At 42.7% G+C, this 20,136-nt stretch overlaps 1 protein-coding gene across 1 annotated transcript in view; it reads right to left on the bottom strand.

Moving 5' to 3' along the window:
• Positions 1-20,136, bottom strand: part of OLFML2A (olfactomedin like 2A) — a 118,788-nt gene that overhangs the window by 47,975 nt on the left and 50,677 nt on the right. Inside the window, exons 2-5 of the mRNA XM_077283564.1 lie at positions 16,228-16,491; positions 6,793-6,900; positions 4,291-4,467; positions 2,231-2,495 (exon numbers count right to left, since the gene is read on the bottom strand). Coding sequence (XP_077139679.1) covers positions 2,231-2,495; positions 4,291-4,467; positions 6,793-6,900; positions 16,228-16,491 — 814 coding nt within the window. The remainder of the gene's footprint in view (positions 1-2,230; positions 2,496-4,290; positions 4,468-6,792; positions 6,901-16,227; positions 16,492-20,136) is intronic.

The following is a 20,136-nucleotide window of genomic DNA, read 5'->3' as shown; positions in this document are numbered from 1 at the left end:
GTGGGGGTGCTTTGCTGGTGACACTGTTGGGGATTTATTCAAAATTGAAGGCATACTGAACCAGCATGGCTACCACAGCATCTTGAAGCGGCATGCTATTCCATCCGGTTTGCGTTTAGTTGGACCATCATTTATTTTTCAACAGGACAATGACCCCAAACACACCTCCAGGCTGTGTAAGGGCTATTTGACCAAGAAGGAGAGTGATGGGGTGCTACGCCAGATGACCTGGCCTCCACAGTCACCAGACTTGAACCCAATCGAGATGGTTTGGGGTGAGCTGGACCGCAGAGTGAAGGCAAAAGGGCCAACAAGTGCTAAGCATCTCTGGGAACTCCTTCAAGATTGTTGGAAGACCATTCCCTGTGACTACCTCTTGAAGCTCATCAAGAGAATTCCAAGAGTGTGCAAAGCAGTCATCAAAGCAAAAGGTGGCTACTTTGAAGAACCTAGAATATAAGACATAATCTCAGTTGTTTCACACTTTTTTGTTAAGTATATAATTCCACATGTGTTAATTCATAGTTTTGATGCCTTCAGTGTGAATGTACAATTTTCATAATCATGGAAATACAGGAAAATCTCTCAATGAGAAGGTGTGTTCAAACTTTTGGTCTGTACTGTAGTTTAAGAAAAAAAAACCTAAAAAAACATCGAACATAAGGTCAGACCTATAGCACTGTTTATCCCAATATAGTTGTTAAATGAAGGGAACTTTAGACCAAGATTGGATTTTAGAATCAAAGAACAGAAGATGTTGGAAGAATATGTTTCAACACAAGTCTTGTAACTTCTAAAAATGAGCAGCCTTAGTCCAGTGGGCACGTCTGTATTCCATGGTCGCTGGTCGGAAGACCTAGGAACCTCCTACCTGACGCTGTTGTACACACACAATGTTGTGCCATCATGCTAATCGAAAGAGGAGCTGGGGCTGCCATCAGGAAAAAGGCAGTGGTCACGTAATATGGACCTGGTCACTAGACCATGGCCCTGTGAATGTAGTCGCTCAACTCTAAAAACTTAAATCCTCAACTTCCAGATAGCTGCTTAACAGGTTAATGATTCTTGCACATCCAACTCTTCCTTCTCTGTAATCTTTATGCATCTCACCCACCCGCGGTCAGCATACAGTAGAGGCGTCAGACTATTTTCCATCAGGATCTCACACGAGATAGACCACAGACAGACAATAGATGGTACATAGGAAACTGCTCCAAGCAGCTGACCACAGTTCTGGAAAAAAAACATCTGGGAATTTGAAGAACTACCGCCCCCTGAATAATCACAATGGAGGTTATCATTAATGAGTTGTGCACATAAACGCCCTCTGTTTTACACATGACATTTCTAATATTTCGAGTCTAACTATAAATGACTGCCAATGGCTTGGAAGTAACTTGTACATCTCTGTGCAATCCATCAACCACCCCTGTATTATAGTTTCAGACATCAAACCTTGGAAAGTAAAGTAAGACTCATCCATTGCCAATAACCAAAACAGTAGAAAAACTGGAGAAGAAGACCCGGTGGTGAAATGATTAAATATACACAAAGGATTAAATGCTTTCTAGAAACTATCAGATTTTTTAAAGATCCCGCAACATAGCAAAAGCCAGAATAAACTGATGAATTTGTGTGACAAGTAGTAGGGAGATCTAGGTGACAGTTAGTGGCCCTATGACCAAGAGAAAGATTCAGATATTCGACCATTTGGGCTTACGACCAGATACACTATATGGAAAAAGTATTGGGACATCACAATACACCTACAGGAGCCTTTATCACCTCCCATTTTATATCCATTGACAATAATATGGAGTTGGTCACCACTTTGCAGCTGGTAAGAGTTACCACTATTCTTTCTTCACGATTTTGGAGGTGTCTACAGGAATCTATGTTCCTTCATCCAGAAGAGCATTTACGAGGTCAGACCCTGATGTCTTGTATGTTGAGGCACTAAAATTTCCCTTCACTAGGAAAAAGCGGTTGAGAGTGACCCCTGAAAAACAAGCCTATAGCATTATCGCTCCTCCGCCAAACTTTACGGTGGCACAATACATTCAGGAGGGTAACGTTTTACTGGCATTCACCAAACTCAACTTCATCCATGAGATGCCAGAGATGTGTGATCTGTCACTGCACAGAACCCGTTTTCACTGCTCCAGAGTCCATATGTTCACAAAATAATCATAATAACCTTAGCAAAATAAGAAAGCTGGGCTCTAAATACCTCTATTGCTTGGAAGAGTGTCTATCTCTTCAGACCTTGTAGCTTTGTAGTAGGTGACTCCTCGTATGACCACCGGCTGTTGATGGACAGGAGATCTAGGTCTTGTTGTAGGCTGAGATAAGACTAGTTTTGGTCTGCTGTTATCTTTCTTAGGCTTCTCTGATTTTTGTGGTTTCTCCTTCGAGACCTTAGATGAAGACTTCTCCCCAGAATTCTTCTTATTGTTTGTGAATTTAACGTCTTTTACTTTGGCTCCTGCTGTGTCCTGCGGCAAGAAAACTAGACTGTAAATGGGGAATTTATAGGGTATACAACTAATGGTTACTCTATAAATAATTTACATCGGAAGTATAGTTCCTTCTAATTACCTAACATTATAGCCCCACACAGGTTCCGAGTTTGACGGATTTGTACTTTGATACCCATTGAAGCCTTTAGGAACATAGTGTGGTATGCATCACAGTGGTATTTTTCATTGGAAGCCATATAATGAGATATTTTCCCCTGGATATATGGCTTTTGGGGGGAAATACGAACGGTTTGTTAGCATACAGTGTTCCCATGTGCATGATGCCTTAATCTCAGTATGGTGTTTCCATTTTAGACAATTATGGCATATCCACAAGACATAGATGTTCTTTCCATCTATTGGACACAGACCTATCTTCAGAAAAGGTTGGTCAGGCTGCTGCATCTAGGCAAAGAATGAAAAAGGAGGTGGATATTTTCTGTCCATTCACTTCCATGGGAGTTATGGAAAAGTGTGCTTGGCTTTTTCCACAACTTCCATAAAAGTTAATGGAGAGAGCTGTGGACATGGGCAGCAATCTTTCCATTTAATCTCCAACCGGTATGGTGGTCGTTATCTGACTTAACAGCTGGGATTGTGATAAAGAGGACCACATCTATCAGACATTTTTGGTATATCTTGTGGATATGTATAAATATCTAAGATGGAAATCCCCCTTGAAGGAGGATCTTTCACTGGATTTTCTAAATTTAAACTGAGTCCCTCATCCAATTGTCCTTGCTCCTCTGATTCTGGAACAGTTTTTCTTTTTCTCCTGTGCCCCTCTGTTCCAAAGTTAGGCTCCATAGAAATAAAGATGCAAATTTTTCCTTCAAATGGGCGTAAGTCATGGAACTTCTCTGTGGGTGTTTCCTTTTTCTCTTCTGATGCTGGCCAATCAAAAAATGGCCCCGCCCATAGAGAAGTTCTGTGGTACACGCCCAGTTGCTTGAAGCGAAAATTTGCACCATTTCTGGGGGGGGCATAACTTTGGAACGGAAGGGCACAGAAGAAAAAGAAAAACTGTTCCAGAATCAGTGTAATAGTATAAAACAGAAGGAAATATCCTCTTTGACCCCCTAATAGTCCATACACATTAAATGCACTTAAAGAGCACCCATAATTGTAATTTTTTAGCTTATAAATCCATAGTACACTTAACAATAAGCAAATATGTAAGACATCTTATCAGATAAATATTCTTCTTTCTCCTCCTGGACTGATCTTTCACTCTCAGTTCAGGGTATAATTTGTATTCAGTGCAGACAGATTTTCCCATTACTGAAATATGAGATGACAGTTGGTGCTTTTAAAATTCTATGGAGGGGAGGAACTAGTGGCCGACACAGACATTCTCCTGCAAGTTCTCCCAATATGACAGTTACAATTCTACATAGAACTTTATGAGCACCAAGTGTCATCTCCAATCTCAGTATTGAGAAAATCTGTATTCTCAGAGATTTTATCTGTGAATTGAGAATTATCAAAATGAAAAATATGTCCAAAAGGAGAAAGAAGCAAATTTCCGTAATTTAATACATTACAGAGTTGCTTATTTTCATGTGTACTATTGGTTTATGAAATAAAAAATAAAATGACGGTTGCACTTTTATAGTATTTATGTTACTTATATAGTGACCCCCATATTTATCTCTTTTGGATTGTGGGACATAATCTACACAAAGAAATTGAAGAAATACCAACTCCATACAAATAATGCCCTTTGTTGAAGGACCCCGATGTTGCTGCCCACCACTCTCTTTATAATTACCTGGACTTTATTTTCTGGGGCGTCTTTTTGAAGCAGTTGGTATCCCAGGTTGGAAATCTCCTTCTTGATACTCATCATAATGTCAGAATAGTTATCATACTTCTTCATCTGGTTAGAGAGGTTCACAACACTTTCCTTCATGAAGTCATTTTCTCGGGTTAGGTTTGTTTTGATTGTCTGGAATTGGGAAAAAGAAGGTTTTATGACGGAAGTAACATTTTTAATATTTTAATATTAGAGTTAGGACTGTCCCAGTTATGGTCACCGTGGAGTGGCGAGATGGCTTTCTCATTTTTTTTATAAAAAAAACATGTTAACTAAGTACCGTATATTATTTTCATGCACTATGCTGTTTATCTATTTACTGCAGGGTATTTAATCATTATGTTTCTGTCTTTGTTTTTTTTTTCTGTTCAGTGGCCAAGCGTGAACGTGAGCTTACACGCTGCATGCACACCAGTTTATATCCCAGTTCATACCTTTGGCTTTTTACCAGAAGTAACACCTAACCTGATACGTTCATCTTATGCCTTATCTTCCTCCTTAATTATAGGATTCTCACTGAAGTGTGACCTCCACACTAGAAGGACATGGAGTCTTTACCATACTGTTTGCGTTTACCATGTGGACTCCATGTGTCCAGAGGAATGACAATCTGCATTAGGCAAATACTGGACTTTTTATTACATTTTTGTTTTCAAATTGTTTGAAGAATTATTTATTTCGCATCTTTATTACAAAAAATCATAATAGAGAACATCTGTATATTTTACCAGTCCACTACCCTTGTATATATGTAGTCATTTTGTATTAAATTATATGTAATACTGTATAGTAATGCAGGTACAGTAAACCTGTTGAGGTATCTTAATGAATTTTTACAATCTAAGGACATGTTCACACGCATTTTTTATTGTGGAACCTATTCTACTCCAAAATAAACACCAAAAACAACTTTAAAGCAGATAAGTCATGGGTTAAAAAATGGCCAGTTTTGTTTCTTATTTTTATTCCCACTGCTCCCCTGAGTAATACATTTTTTATTTTTTTCAAATCCGCCATACGGTTCCAGAGATACGGGCCTGTCTTATTTAGTGCTAATCCTTATAGTCTTTACCATGGGGTGTGGCTGACAGGATCCTCGGGGGCGTGTCACTTTGCATTCTTTCTCTGAGAGCCACGCCCCCCCAGATAAAATTCATAATTATTAGCACTAAATAAAAAGACCCAGATCTCTGGAACAGTATGGCGGATTTTAAAAATACAACAAATGCCATACTCAGAGGAGCGTCACAGTGTCATGGACGTCTTTTTCAGGGCAATTCAGGTACATGTGATTCAAGGCAAATCGATTCACAATAAGTCAAATTTTTGAAAAAAAAATTGGAAAATTAAATTTTTAAAAGATTTTTTTTTTTAAATATAATACTGCTTATTAAAAACTGTGAATTTGTTTAACGGGAGATCACTTTTTCGGAGCTTTGTAGCTTGACCGTATTGTCTAAAGTATGTTCACCACCTGTGCTGCTATTCCTGCCCTTAAAGTTTGTTTAAAAAGGTGGAGAAAGGGTTTCAACAATTCTTGCACATGGTGACTACGTCTTTAAGTAACCAAAAGCAAAATAAAAACAGTATTTCTTAGTAAACTGTAAAAGACACACAGTGAGGAGCAGAACACTGCAACAGTGACTTCTACTAAACTGTGAAAAATATCTGTTACTCATGGTATACAGCCGACATAACTTGCCCAGTGTTGGACTGAGCTGCCAAGGGCCCACCGGTCACCAACTCCAGGGCCACACTTATTAGCTAGATGCAAATGTGACATTATCCTCAATCACAAATATAAATAACAATGAACTGGGCAGATTGATAAATGTATAAGATGCCTACTTTGTCTGTTCACAGTGATTCAAGTACTGCTCATATAAGAGGTGATGGCCCACCGGAGGATTCTCCTACACAGTGGCCCACCGGAGGATTCTCCTGCACAGCTGCCCACCGGAGGATTCTCCTGCACAGCGGCCCATCGGAGGGTTCTCCTGCACAGCGGCCCACCGGAGGATTCTCCTGCTCAGTGGCCCACCGGAGGATTCTCCTGCTCAGCGGCCCACCGGAGGATTCTCCTGCACAGCGGCCCACCGGAGGATTCTCCTGCACAGCTGCCCACCGGAGGATTCTCCTGCACAGCGGCCCACCGGAGGATTCTCCTGCACAGCGGCCCACTGGAGGATTCTCCTGCACAGCAGCCCACCGGAGGCTTCTCCTGCTCAGCGGCTCACCAGAGGATTCTCCTGCACAGCAGCCCACCGGAGGATTCTCCTGCACAGCGGCCCACCGGAGGATTCTCCTGCTCAGCGGCCCACCGGAGGATTCTCCTGCTCAGCGGCCCACCGGAGGATTTTCCTGTTCTCCCGTGTGCCAGTCCAAGCCTGAACGTACCCATATGATCCACATCGGATCAGCAGTTATGTAGAAATCACACAGAAGCTACTAATCTACCTCCTCCAGAGTGTTCATCTGGGCCACCACTTTATTGATGTAGGAATGCACTTTCATCAGGTCCATGCTGTACAGGGTTCCTTCCAGGAGGTCGACCATAGACTGCAGCTGAGAAAGGAAGACAAAACCCCAGACAGTGTTAATCATATTTATCCATCATCCCTGCTCTGGCATTAAGTAATGGTAAAAGAGTGGAGTGTGAATACATTAAATATGATGAAAAACACATTAATTATGCTTTGGTCTCGTGCTCACGGCCCAGCTATGAGTCTGTGCATTGTCACATGCTGCCCTGCAATTCCACATGATAGAGCAATGCTTCTAGGGGAGAGAATACCTGAGTGTACCTCTATGTGCTACAATTACAGGCACATAGGGGGACAGTATGAGCCAGGACTAGTCCAGGTTCAGATGAGTGTGTGCAAAATCCACCATTTTTCATCTGGAATAGAACAGGTTTTTCGGTCGTATGTCCATTTTTCACATCTGTATGACATCTGAATGGGATCCGTTTTTTACATGGAACATTTAATAATTGACCAAATATATTTTCCCATATTAATATCTGTAATGGATCCGAGCAAAACGCATCGCATAAGGATAGTAATGTGCATGGGATCCACTTTTTACCCACCCATTGACCTGTAATACGGATCACAGTAGCGCATGCAGCGATTTTATATACGCCGACTATCAGTCCAAATGTAAAAATGTTCATGTGAATTACAACATTGACTTGTAATTATGGTCGGACTGGGGTGCCAAAGGCTCACTGGTAACCAACTCTGGGGCCCCACTTTTCAGCTACATGCAAATGTGACATTTTCCTCAATCACAAATTTATATAATAATGAGCTGGGTAGATTATTAAATTAATATGATGCTGCCTTTGTCTATACATAGTGATTGAAATATATAGTGCTAAGTACTGCTCATACAATATAAGAGTGTGGTGGCCCACCGGAGGATTCCCCTGCTCCCCTGTGGGCCAGTCCAGGCCTGCATGTAATGGTCAGTGTGCTATTCGTATGCTGTCTGTTTTGCATACGTAATGTACTCAGATCGGTTAGACACTCATCTGAATGAGGCCTTAGAAGACCAAGCCTGACCGCCAACTCTCCTGACCCTAAATAATTGCCCCATAGGTATATATGAAGTGGTTAGCTCAGGTCAAAAGATCTGGGAGTCGGGCAGGGTCTTCTGATTTGAGCACTGTCCATAAACATGGATCGAGTAAAACCAGCGTCTGTGCATAAACCCCAATATACGTACTTTCTATGGCTGTGTGCTTGAACCAGTACACAGTATTCTCTACATATTGTAATACGACCATTGCATGTAGCCTCATGTAGCACTTTCTAACTGTTGCCATAAGGCTGAGTGCACAAGCGCTCTTCTTTTACTAGGACCATTTGCTTTAAATTTTGATAAAAAGTTCAATTTTTTGGAATGCACCACTCCCCTTCCCCAGCTTCTGTTTGCCAGGGGGCGGTGCTCTGCGTATGATTGACAGGTCGTCCCAGAGGCATGATCCGAACTGTGAAACTGTCACTTACTCCAGAGATCCATCAAGTTTTAGATCAGTACTTACAAGCTCTATTTAAAAAATCTTGTACGCACTGATGAAGAAAACATCCAATATAGAAACACTTTGGTTTTTGAGCTTTTTTTTTTATTGACCTCGGGGGTCATCCAACTAACGTCTTTCTTTTCAGTCCCATCATAAGTTCCAGCTCTGCCAATTATCAGATATGAAAATGTAAAAAAGGAATATTTTCCATTTCGCAACATTTAGTGAGAGCTTGTGACATTTGCCACACTTTGATTTCAAAGAGTTCTTTGTAGAGTCCAAACATTGGATGGTTATTACTATTCGGAGAAATTCATTTATGTGCTAAGACTCAGGATATTGCCTACAGTATCGTCACTATCTTTGCATCTTGGCCAAGCAAAGAAAAACAGTGCCTCTTTAATGCATTGGCCAAGTCAGGTATTATAGCTAATTCACTTAAATGAAGATAGGACGCAGTACCAGGCTTGGCCACAGAGTAAGGGTGGCAGTGTTTCTACGGGAAAAAAAAAGCTGATTCTTTTCTTTGCAACCTTTTTTTCGATCTAAGCAAATCCAATCAATATCAATGTATACATTAGATTTGAGAAGCATAAGGATTGAAGGATTGAATAATTAATGCTATAGGGCAATCGGTTCCCAAGACTATGAATTGTTTGTCAGGATAGCAACTTACTGGATGTTTGTTTTCATTCCCTGAGTAGATGGCACAGGGAATGAGCCGCACATTTGCAACTGTCAGTAAATAATATTGCAAATACATCAGAGTCCGTAACAATTCAGTGACATATTGATCCGTTAATGGAAACACTGCGCATTTGCTTGAATGGTAGATCAATAAATACTGGAAGCTTAATGGAGAGATGCAATCATCCTTATTGCTTATTCCATTATCTTAATTGTTAAGTTATCTTTAGTAGTTTATTGACAAAGACATAAAACTTCTAATAGCTGTGGGGATAAAGTGGTTGGGTTCACAGGAGAACAACATTTTGTTTCTGAGATGCCAGACTTCATACCCCAAACCACTGGCGTAGCTAGAGCTTTTGCTGCCCGGGGCTGTTCCCGAGTTTGCCCCCCCCCCCATTGCCGTCACTCAACGCCGGGCACCGCTGTTTACCCATGAAATCAGGCACCTGCGCGGTGTATCGCTGTTTGGTGCAGGCGCAGAGAGCTCTGGCCGTCTGACGTCACAGCCAGGCTTGCAGACTGTGCCTGTGCGGCCACCCACCTTGGTAATCCCAGCCCCGCAGTGTGTTATGCATTATGCAGAGTGCGGGGCTGGGAATCACAAGCCGGGTGGCCGCACAGGCGCAGTGTCCAGCATTGCCCCAGTGTGTCCAGCAATCTGCCCCAGTGTCCAGCATTGCCCCCAGTGTGTCCAGCAATCTGCCCCAGTGTCTAGCATTGCCCCCAGTGTGTCCAGCAATCTGCCCCAGTGTCCAGCAATCTGCCCCAGTGTCCAGCAATCTGCCCCAGTGTGTCCAGCAATCTGCCCCAGTGTCCAGCATTGCCCCCAGTGTGTCCAGCAATCTGCCCCAGTGTCTAGCATTGCCCCCAGTGTGTCCAGCAATCTGCCCCAGTGTCCAGCAATCTGCCCCAGTGTCCAGCAATCTGCCCCAGTGTGTCCAGCAATCTGCCCCAGTGTCCAGCATTGCCCCCAGTGTCCAGCATTGCCCCCAGTGTGTCCAGCAATCTGCCCCAGTGTCCAGCATTGCCCCCAATGTCCAGCATTGCCCCCAGTGTGTCTGAGTCAGACATAAAGAAAAAAAAAAAGTAAAATCCTTACCTCTCCCGTTCCCAGCGCAGGTCCGGTGCACTCAGCGTCTCTCCGGCTCTGCAACGCTCAGGACAGAGAGGCTGAGCGCGCAGTGATGACGTCATCGCACCCTCTGCCATGAGACGTCGCAGAGTCAGAGGGCGCCGAAGATGCTGCAGCTGCCGCAGGAACCAGGAGAGGTGAGTATTAGAACGGGGGGCCCAATGCCAGCACTGGTATCGGGGGGGGGGGCCTAGTCGTGGCGGCAGTCGGCGCCGCCCGAAGATTTAAAGGGCCCGCGTCTCTCTTTTTTTTTTTTCTTCCTCCTCCTCCTCTCTGGGTCGACCCGCCCCCGGCATTGTGCCGCCCCGGCATTGTGCCGCCCGGGGCGGCCCGCCCCCCCCTTCCTACGCCACTGCCCCAAACTATAACAGCAATTACTAATATTCCAAGTGATGTCATTAGAGTATAAAGAAAAGTGTAGAAAATAATCCAGTGGGGGATGGGTTTCACTGGATGGCAGTCATATCATGATAACAAAAACCTAAGGGTTTTTTTCTATGTAATCTGAGAGCAGCATGATGTAGGGGAGGAGACCCTGATTCAAGTGATGTGTCACTTATAGGACTGCTTGATGTCATGTTGATAAAATCCGTGTTTTTTCTGCTGCAGATCAAGCCGTTCTCTGAATGCTGAGCTCTGTATAACCCCGCCCACACCACTGATTGGAAGCTTCTGTATACATTGTGCATAGGCAGAGAGCTACCAATCAGTGGTGAGGGGGGTTATACAGGGCAGGAGGATTACATGGCACAAGACACGTAGTCCTCGTTACCATTCCTCTGCTCAGTGTCTTGGACGCTGTGAGTGACAGCTCAGTCAACCAATCTAGTGAAGGGGCTTATCCGTCAGTACTTTGAATGACAGTTCAGCCGTCCCATCTGATATTGTAAGGTGCTGAGCTTCCTTCAGGTGTTCCCTGTTCTAAATGATTACCCAGCTACTTAGCTAAGCTGTCAGCCCCAGATCTCTGCCAATCATAGCATTTGCCTTGTATTCCTGTGCTCTGTTGATCGATTACTGCCTGACCTTGGACCTCATTCTGACCATCCACTTGCCTAGCCCATTTGCTCTAATCCGCTATCTTCCTTGTATTCTGACCTCGGACCGTTAGCTGACTACGCCTTTTTTTTTACCTTTTGTTTACTATGTGCTCTCTTGTTACCTGACCCCAGAACATTTCACTAGACTGCTTCACAGCTTGTTCATGAGTAGTGACCAGCGTCATAGTCCTGTAGTGATAATCTCCGGCTGATAAAGCACTGATTTTATTGAAACTGCAACAAACAGCATAGTGACACATCGTTGGAAAGAGGGTATCAGCCCTAAAGCTGCTCTCAGTAGCAAGTATTTGTGAAGTGTATAGGAAATGATACATGGTTTTCTAATTATTATTCGGAGATTGGCAGCACTTAATTTTTTTTGACAGACAGGCTATATGCTAGCCACGTCATCTAGCAAATGACAGTGGGTGCCTTGGCCTTCAAATTTTAACCTCTATAAAAGGATCTGGACTTATGGAATAGGATGTGTACACGGAGTTGCTGCTGGCCAATAAAGCCAGCTGGCAGAACATAGTCAGAAAGCCTGGTCAGTAGCAAGAGGTCAGGATAGGAACAAAGTCATCAGACAGTAAAATAGTCAAAACACAAACTGAGGTCAGTAGCAGGAAGCAAACTAGCTGAGCAAAAGCAAAGTAAGAGGAGAGAACCAGGATAAGTAGAATTTATAACTGGCAATTGGAGACAGGGAGCTATGGGTGTAAATAGTATGATGCCTCATCCATAGCTTTCAGAAAGGAGTTAATTAGAAAACTAGTTTCAGGAATTAAACCCAAACACGCTGCCTGGACAGCTCCACAAGTCCCAGAATATTAAACAGAACTGATGCATTGTTGACCTGCATCGCCCAAAAGGAAAGTGTGTCACTGCACAGCAATGCAGAAGCAGGGGTAGCGAATTCAGACGTGGATGTTTCATACGTCTTCTCTTAATATATTATTTAGCTCAAAACAAGAACAGATCATGGATGCCTAGCTGAGGTTTTAGTTTTCTCCTTGCAGGGTCCAAACCTGTTTTTGGCCAGTAATGATGGGGAAAACAGGTGTTACACACCTGTCTCAGATCCATACTTTGCTTCCTTCACCCCACTTTGCTCCTCCTTCTTATGCTCCAGGTCAGGCTTTGCAAGTAGCCCAGCATACCCCATGTGTTTATTTCCTAGGTGCAATGCGTCTGTGTTCAAACCCTTGAGTCTGAGATTTGTGGTTGGCTTCTTTGTCCGCCGAGCTACAGCAAATACACCTTTTCTCTGGGTGTTTAGTTACTGTTATCCTTGCTTCAGTCTTTTTAGGGTAAGAGGTTACTCATATGTCTGCCCTATCACTTGTCGAGTGTAGTTTTATATACTTTCCCCTTGCTGGTATTTCCTGCTGGTGATAGTCTTATTTGATCAGCCATACTGCTATAGTTTAAACCAGTCAGTGAAATTCCAGCTAGGGTTTATCTCTTTGCTGTTTATGTTCTTTTACCTGGCACCTATCTTCTGTTTCTTCATATTTTCTAACAGCATGTATGCAATCCTTTATTTTGTATTTTGTGGTTTGTTTTACCCACTCTGGGATCTCTTTCTATTCTTCTATAGGTAATTTGTACTCTGCTCTGCCCTCCGGTTCGTTAATAGGAACATGAAGCACTTGACAGCCTTTCAGGCAGCATGGGTCCAAGTTCCCGTCATCTATTCTGTGGTTAGGGCTAACTCAGCTCACGCAGGAACCTCTAGGGACTGTGGGGTCTGGATCTCTAGTCTGTACAGGAACCATCAGGATTAGTTGCAGTTTTTAGTGTGCTACCTATTTTCCTGAGTGAGTTACTACACTATCATAACACTAGGTCTATATAAGGCTCCCCAAGACAAGTATGACTTTTAGCTTTTCTGTGCGCATTTCCCATCCAGTCTCTAAAACACCTGTGATTTCCAGTCCCTGAGTTACATCTCTGCAGCTTTGAGTACCATTGCTAATTGGCTAGACCTCCTGGAAGTCTCCTATCTGCCTTTCAGACTTTTAGTTCTTCTGGAGTTCTATCTGCTACCTGTCCTACTTGTAGGACTTTTGATGCATTCCTGATGGTTTTCAGGACGTCTCCTGGCTGCCTGCAGCTTCCACGGTATTTGGACTTTTTTATTGCTCCAGAGTTTTGACTGCTACGTATCTGCAGTCTCCATAACACCTCCTTTCTGCATGCGGCTTCTAGTCGTTGAGTCTCCAGTCTGCCTGCGTCTTCTAATAACTCTGAAATCTTCAGTAACTCTGCAAACTGTTTGAGGTTTTAAGTAACTCTGCAATCTGCCTGCCTTCAGTACCATTGTTAATGGTCTCATGTCTGCCATCCATATCCTGCGTGCCTCATCCACTTTCTGCACCGACGCTTCATGTCCATGTGCCCACCCGGACCTTGGGCTTAGAGGATCTACCTCTCCCAGTGAGTCTACATTATGTAACAACAGGCACACAAGAATGGAGGCAAATGTTTGTCAAACTTGTTGTAGTCCTTTGACCACACAAAGAAGTTGGGTCGCTCATCATGTGTTTTTTCAGCCACCAATATAGTAAAGTCCAGCAAAGTATCTGGAAAAAAGTGGCCACCATTTTGAGGTCATCATCCAGGAAAGGTTATTTTATTTTCAGTAGATCTAGAAAGGAAGAGACACGATGGGAACGCTAAATTGAGATTGTATGTTTTTTACTCGTCTATAAATTAGACCCAGTGTCCATTAAACAAATGAATGTAGTGTTTGGAGTCCTGGCTCAATGTATTAAAACATATAATAGGGGAAGCCTCAGGGAGTTTTCGCAGAAAATATAAATTTTTCATTTTCCTGGGATAAACCGACCATCCCACAGCCCAAGCACTTTCCCATGACTTCCTGTGATAGGATATATTTAGCTGGTAAAAACATACATGTCATTTTCCGCAAACAACGCCTGGAGCTGCTATTGATTAGCATTTTCCATTTTGTATAACAGTAGGAGTGCAAAAGCAATGTCTAAAATCATTTTCTACTAAAATCTGAAAGCACCTTGGAGTTGCATTCTTGTGTAAAGTCTTAATAATCTACTTCACTATTTCGAGAATATCTAGGTATCTTATTCTAAGCGACAACCAATAATAGTCACTATTACTGCTCTCCTATTTACACACCATTTTCCCAGACGATGCATGGCATGTAAATCAATATACCATAGAGCACACTTTTGCAACTTTCATAAGTTGATATCCAAGAGACTAGTGTCTGAGTTGCACAAAGCATATAACCATAAAAATATCTTCGAGACCATGACCTCTTTTTCCCACCCCATTGTCTGTCCCATGGATGTGTCTTTGGATGTCCTGTCTAATGAAGGAGGATCCACGCGAAGGAAACTTTCCAGAAATGCTGACTTATGAGAGTGTGTCGGCACCAGGGAGATTTGCTAATCCTTCTAGGAGCCCAGTAGGCCGCCAATTTTTTGGGAGCTCCTAAACATTCCAGGATAGTTGAAAAATTTGTTATAGAAGTGCGATGAACATCATTGAAATGGTGGCGACTATACTTTGCCGTTCCTGGGCTCCTCGTCAAAATCTATAACAGGGACTCTCACTTATCAAGTGCTACTTATATTACTGGTAACTAGAGTTGGCGCCAGTCAATTCGCAAAAATCTGGTCCATGTTAGTAATCGGTGGCTGTTGGATGGGAGTGCTGACGTCATCTCCACTCATCTTTCAGTTAGCCAGCCTGGTGTAATGTCATTGTTGCGGTGTGAGCCACATATGATATCATTTTGGGCCGGCTAATAAAAAAAAAGTGTCAGGAGGTAGGAGGCAGTACTCCGCATTCCAGTCCGATGGTCACAGATTACTGACGTAGCCAATGGACTGATCCCCGCGACTTGAAAAGCAACAACTATACTGGTGTCTTCTTATGTAGGAGAGAGAATTTTAGGCCTCCATACACATGAAACCTCCTCGTGCACATGGGTAACAGGAAAATATTTGCCTAGTATTTTTCTGTAGGTAATCTCAATAGACTTTGTACACTCTGAAGACCTAAACCCATTGGTGGAACATATCCTTGTTCATAGGTTATTCACTGTAAATACAATGTATTCCATGCCTGCTTAGCATTGACTTCATTACATTCAAGACTCTCAACTCAGGTTGTCGACTATTCTTTCCAAGTTTCCTTCACAAACAAGTATGTGAAAAATGGAGGTCATTAGGGTCCTTTCGGTGATTGCAGCTCTATACAGTTTTCATAGACATCACATACAGGCCGTAATTGATGAATTTCTCACTGTCGGAAAATGGAAACATGGATGATTGCAACCCTCCCTACCTCGGCAGGGCGGTATCCAGAGGTTCCTCGTCCATTCTATGACTTATTGATACCATAGAGATTTCTCATTATTTTAAGTATTACATTTATTCCTTATCTCTAAGAAAGTTAGATAATAAGGTAATATGTAATGTAACCCATAAAATCTAAATACCGTAAGTCAAATATTGAGCAGTTGTGTCCCAATTTTTTATCATGATGTTGGCCTTATACTGATTTCTTCTTTTCGCATTATAAAAATGAAGTGAAACATGGAGGTGAGGACATAGAGGATAGAGGGACCATGACAATAGGGTTAATTCCAACCGGACCCTTATCCTAGGACAGGAGGACTTAGGATGCCTTCAGCTGTAGCCCGGCCCAGTCCTGAGGACCACCTCTTACCTGGCTCTTCCTTTGAGTATCCGTCTAATATCACATGTACGCTATGCCTCAATGAGGATGTCACATCAGACCAGCTATTCAAGCGAGGAGCCATGGATTCCATCAGTTAAGAGGCGGCTCTCAGGGCTGCTCTCCAGCAGCTACATATCTTGTTAGACAGAAAGGGATTTGAGGAAACTGCCCAGCTTTATACTAATTTGTATCTAAGATAACAGGATTCCCCTCTCCAATATCCCCATAGTAGCCACATAGGTGGTGGACATAGAGACAATGATAATATATACCTTAAATAACTCAGGAGCCTGTTTCTTCATTTTCTCCATTTTCCATTCATTTTCACAAGGATTAAGAGATGATGGTGGAGCAGTGCACGAACACTTGCAATCAGACCCTGAGCTGACTGTTTCCACTGTATAATAATCCTCCACCCGCATGTTGCCTTCTTTAATACGGGCACAGGCCTCTTTACTTAAGGGTCTCATGATGCATTTGCATCGACAATCCGAACCTTCTGATATCATGCGCACGTGGTCTGTATCCCCAAAAACCTGTAAAACAAAGACCTCAATTTAAGAAATTTTATAAGAACTCTCAAATATAAGAATAGTAGTAAAGTTGTGCTCTGCGTTACATGGCAGAGTGGTCATGGTGGTCAATGGTTAGCACTAATGTCTTGTAGGACTTGGACACTGGGTTCAAACTCAACTAAGGATCAAGAAACTTGTATGTTCTTCACATGTTTGTGTGATCCGTTTTCCATAAATAAGTCCCCCTGTTTCCACGAGTGTAAAAAGACACTTCGAAAAATACCACGACCTCAGTGCTTGGGATTGGGGATGAATTATAGTGAAAAAGGACCTGTCACTTGCCATAAATATAAATAAATAAATATGTTCTCCTGAATCTGGAGATGTGTTTCTTTTTTTTTCCTGAGCCTCTACATCCGTGAGATGTGGTCCTTTCTTCTTTTTATGTAAATCTAGTCTTGCTAGCCAAGTAGGAGTGGTCCCTATCTTTTCTGGAACACGCCTAGTTGGATAAAAATACTAGATTTATGTAGAGGGAAAAGGGCGCAAGATCTCAGGAATGGAGAGGAGCAGGAAGAAAATAAAAACATCGCCGGATTAAGGAGAAAAGCTGTATTTAGACCAAGTAAAAATAATACATATTTATGGAATATTTAAAGCAAGTCTGGTGCTCTATTTTTTTCAGCCATAGTTGTGGTAGATTTTCTCATTAAACGGTTTCAATAGAAGAATTAGCTTGAAAATTTCTAAAATTGCTTGAAAACACAATAGAAATTCCAAGTTTTTCTTTAACTCACGAAGCTTATAGAAAACCCTTTTGCCGAGCGCTATTGTGCACGAATTATGTCATTACAGTCATTTACTCATATTTTCTGACCAATTAGTATGAAGCATGAAGCCGACTGGCAGCTGCGCTCCTGCCAAAGAACAGACAAGTAATGAGCGTCTAGGATCTCGTCTACCCTGGACAATGGCATGACTTGTATTGTGCCAACTTCCTGCACAATTCTGAACTTGGTCAACATTTCAGCTCAATCAATTATCAATGCTTCATTCTGAATCAAACCGACCATTGGGCTGTTAAGTTTTTTCCGCTCTGTTTGGTTATAATCTTGAACATTTTCCTTTTCATGATATGTTTAACTCTTTGCCATCCAGTCCAGATTTAATGGGATATTTCTGTTTTAGCAAATAAAGATTATTCTTTGCATGAATTTTACAAGACTTTCGAGATCTCTGCATGTATTTATTCATTGGAAACTTTCATTGTTTACTTCCACCTTGATGCTAATAATGGCACTGCAATGAGCCATTCACCTGTGTGACCATTAGAGTTGGTGCAAAATCGATTCACAGGTCCCGATCTATTGGTCACAAGAGTGAACTGTGACCACTAGTTGGGAGTCCTGAGGACCACCTCTTACATGGCTCTTCCGTTGATTAGCCGGCTAATATAACATGTACGCCATGCCTCAACGGGGATGTCGCTCCAGGCCGGCTGACCAGGCGAGGAGCCATGGATGCCATCAGTTATAATCTCTCTCTCTCTCTCCAGTAGCTACAGATTACCGATGTGACGTCCGAGTCTCGATGAATTGATGCCGCCCAACTCTAGTGACTGACACATGCCCTGGAAGCAAACATGACGATTCTTTATGAATGGCTGCATCAGTCCATCAGCATGACAGGGGATCCATACCGTCTACCAGTGCATTAGCGTTACAGGGGAACCCTAGCATCCACCAGTGCATTAGCACTACAGGGGAACCCTAACATCCTCCAATGCATTAGCATTACAGGGGATCCCTACCGTCTACCAGTGCATTAGGGTTACAGGGGAACCCTAGCATCTACCAGTGCATTAGCGTTACAGGGGAACCCTAGCGTCCATTAGCATTACAGGGGAACTCTAGCATCCAGCAGTGCATTAGCGTTACAGAGGAACCCTAACATCCACCAGTCCATTAGCGTTACAGGGGATCCCTAGTGTCTACCAGTGCATTAGCGTTACAGGGGAACCCTAACATCCACTAGTGCATTAGCGTGACAGGGGAACCCTAGCGTCCACCATTCCATTAGCGTTACAGGGGAACCCTAGCATCCACCAGTCCATTAGCATTACAGGGGAATCCTAGCATCCACCAGTCCATTAGCATTACATGTGTATCCTAGCTTCCACCAGTCCATTAGCATTACAGCGGAACCCTAGCATCCACCAATCTATTAGCGTTACAGGGGAACCCTAGCTTCCACCAGTCTATTAGCATTACAGGCGAATCCTAGCTTCCACCAGTCCATTAGCATAACAGGGGAATCCTAGTGTCCACCAGTCCATTAGCGTTACAGGGGAACCCTAGCATCCACCAGTCCATTAGCATTACAGGGGAACCCTAGCATCCACCAGTCCATTAGCGTTACAGGGGAACCCTAACGTCCAACAGCAGGCGAGCAGCAGGGTGAGAACGGCAAAATTGCTAAGAAAGTAATCTATTTTTTCTGTACTATTTCTCTGCTGGGATGAATTTGCTCACCACCTCCTTTCCCCCCATACACGAATAGCAAATCAACTTTTCCTGCCTTTCTACAAATCAAATATTCATAACTCAAAAATAAAACTTCCATGATCCGTCCATTCACTTAAAGGGATTTATGAAGTTTTGGATCATCTGAAATGTTTATCTGAGCAGGGGCATAAGTATAGTGGATACATGTGGTTGCGGTCAACCTGGGCACTGGAGCCTGGGGGTCTAAAAGGTCCCTTTGACCCATATGAGAAGAAGAATACTATTAAAGAACAGCTAAAGCTGGGGGCCCTGTTGGAGATTTTGTATTGGGGCCCACAAGCTACAAGTTATGCTAATGCGCCTGAGTCTATGTAATAGGACCCTTACAGATACTTTATAAATCTAGACCCTTTCTGCTCTATGCCAGTTATAAAAAATCATTCATTTTAATGGCTAAGAATACCACACACTTTCTCTCACTGCAAAATTTCAGAACTTACAGAAAACTGTCCAGTACTCCTGGAAAGATTAAAAAATGCAGGTTGAAACTGTATTTAAATGAAATATTTCATCACAGGCAACCCCTTTAATATGATTGCCCGGTATAATGATCGGTTTATCCAAGGAAGCTACTGAGTTTTCATCACTGCAGTGACCACTAGAGGGGAAATTTAGTACTACGTGCTGCCAATACCTGTGCGCTCACCTTGGAGTCTCTACGTTTGCCATTTTAGGTCTTAAAGCATGGCTCTAATTCAGGGACCCTACTCTACCACTTCATTGGCTCTTTTAAGGCACTCGGAACACTTTATCAGGACAAGTTTTAGGGTTCTTCTTTTTATGATTGTTAAAATTGCTAAATGATTCTAAAAACAAGAAACTCTTCTAAATTGTAGAAACATTTTTAATTTCATTATTTAATGCTCATTGCCTGGGCTACCGACCATCTCTGCAGTTTATCAGCAGTAGCCAGTCTCCTAGGGAAGGAGTGTAGAACTTACAAGCTCTGTTCTATAGAGCTTGTAAGCACTGCCCTGATACTCGCTGGATTACTTGATCTGCACCAGGATTGCCAACCATCCAGAAATTCCAGGACAGTCCGCAAAAATAAGGCACCACTTTATGCTGTCCGTTAAATAAAAAATGAAGGCATCCGTGACTT

The sequence above is a fragment of the Ranitomeya variabilis genome, chromosome 2, assembly GCF_051348905.1.
Source record: "Ranitomeya variabilis isolate aRanVar5 chromosome 2, aRanVar5.hap1, whole genome shotgun sequence".
Taxonomy (NCBI): domain Eukaryota; kingdom Metazoa; phylum Chordata; class Amphibia; order Anura; family Dendrobatidae; genus Ranitomeya; species Ranitomeya variabilis.
This window is presented reverse-complemented; position numbering and strand designations above follow the sequence as displayed.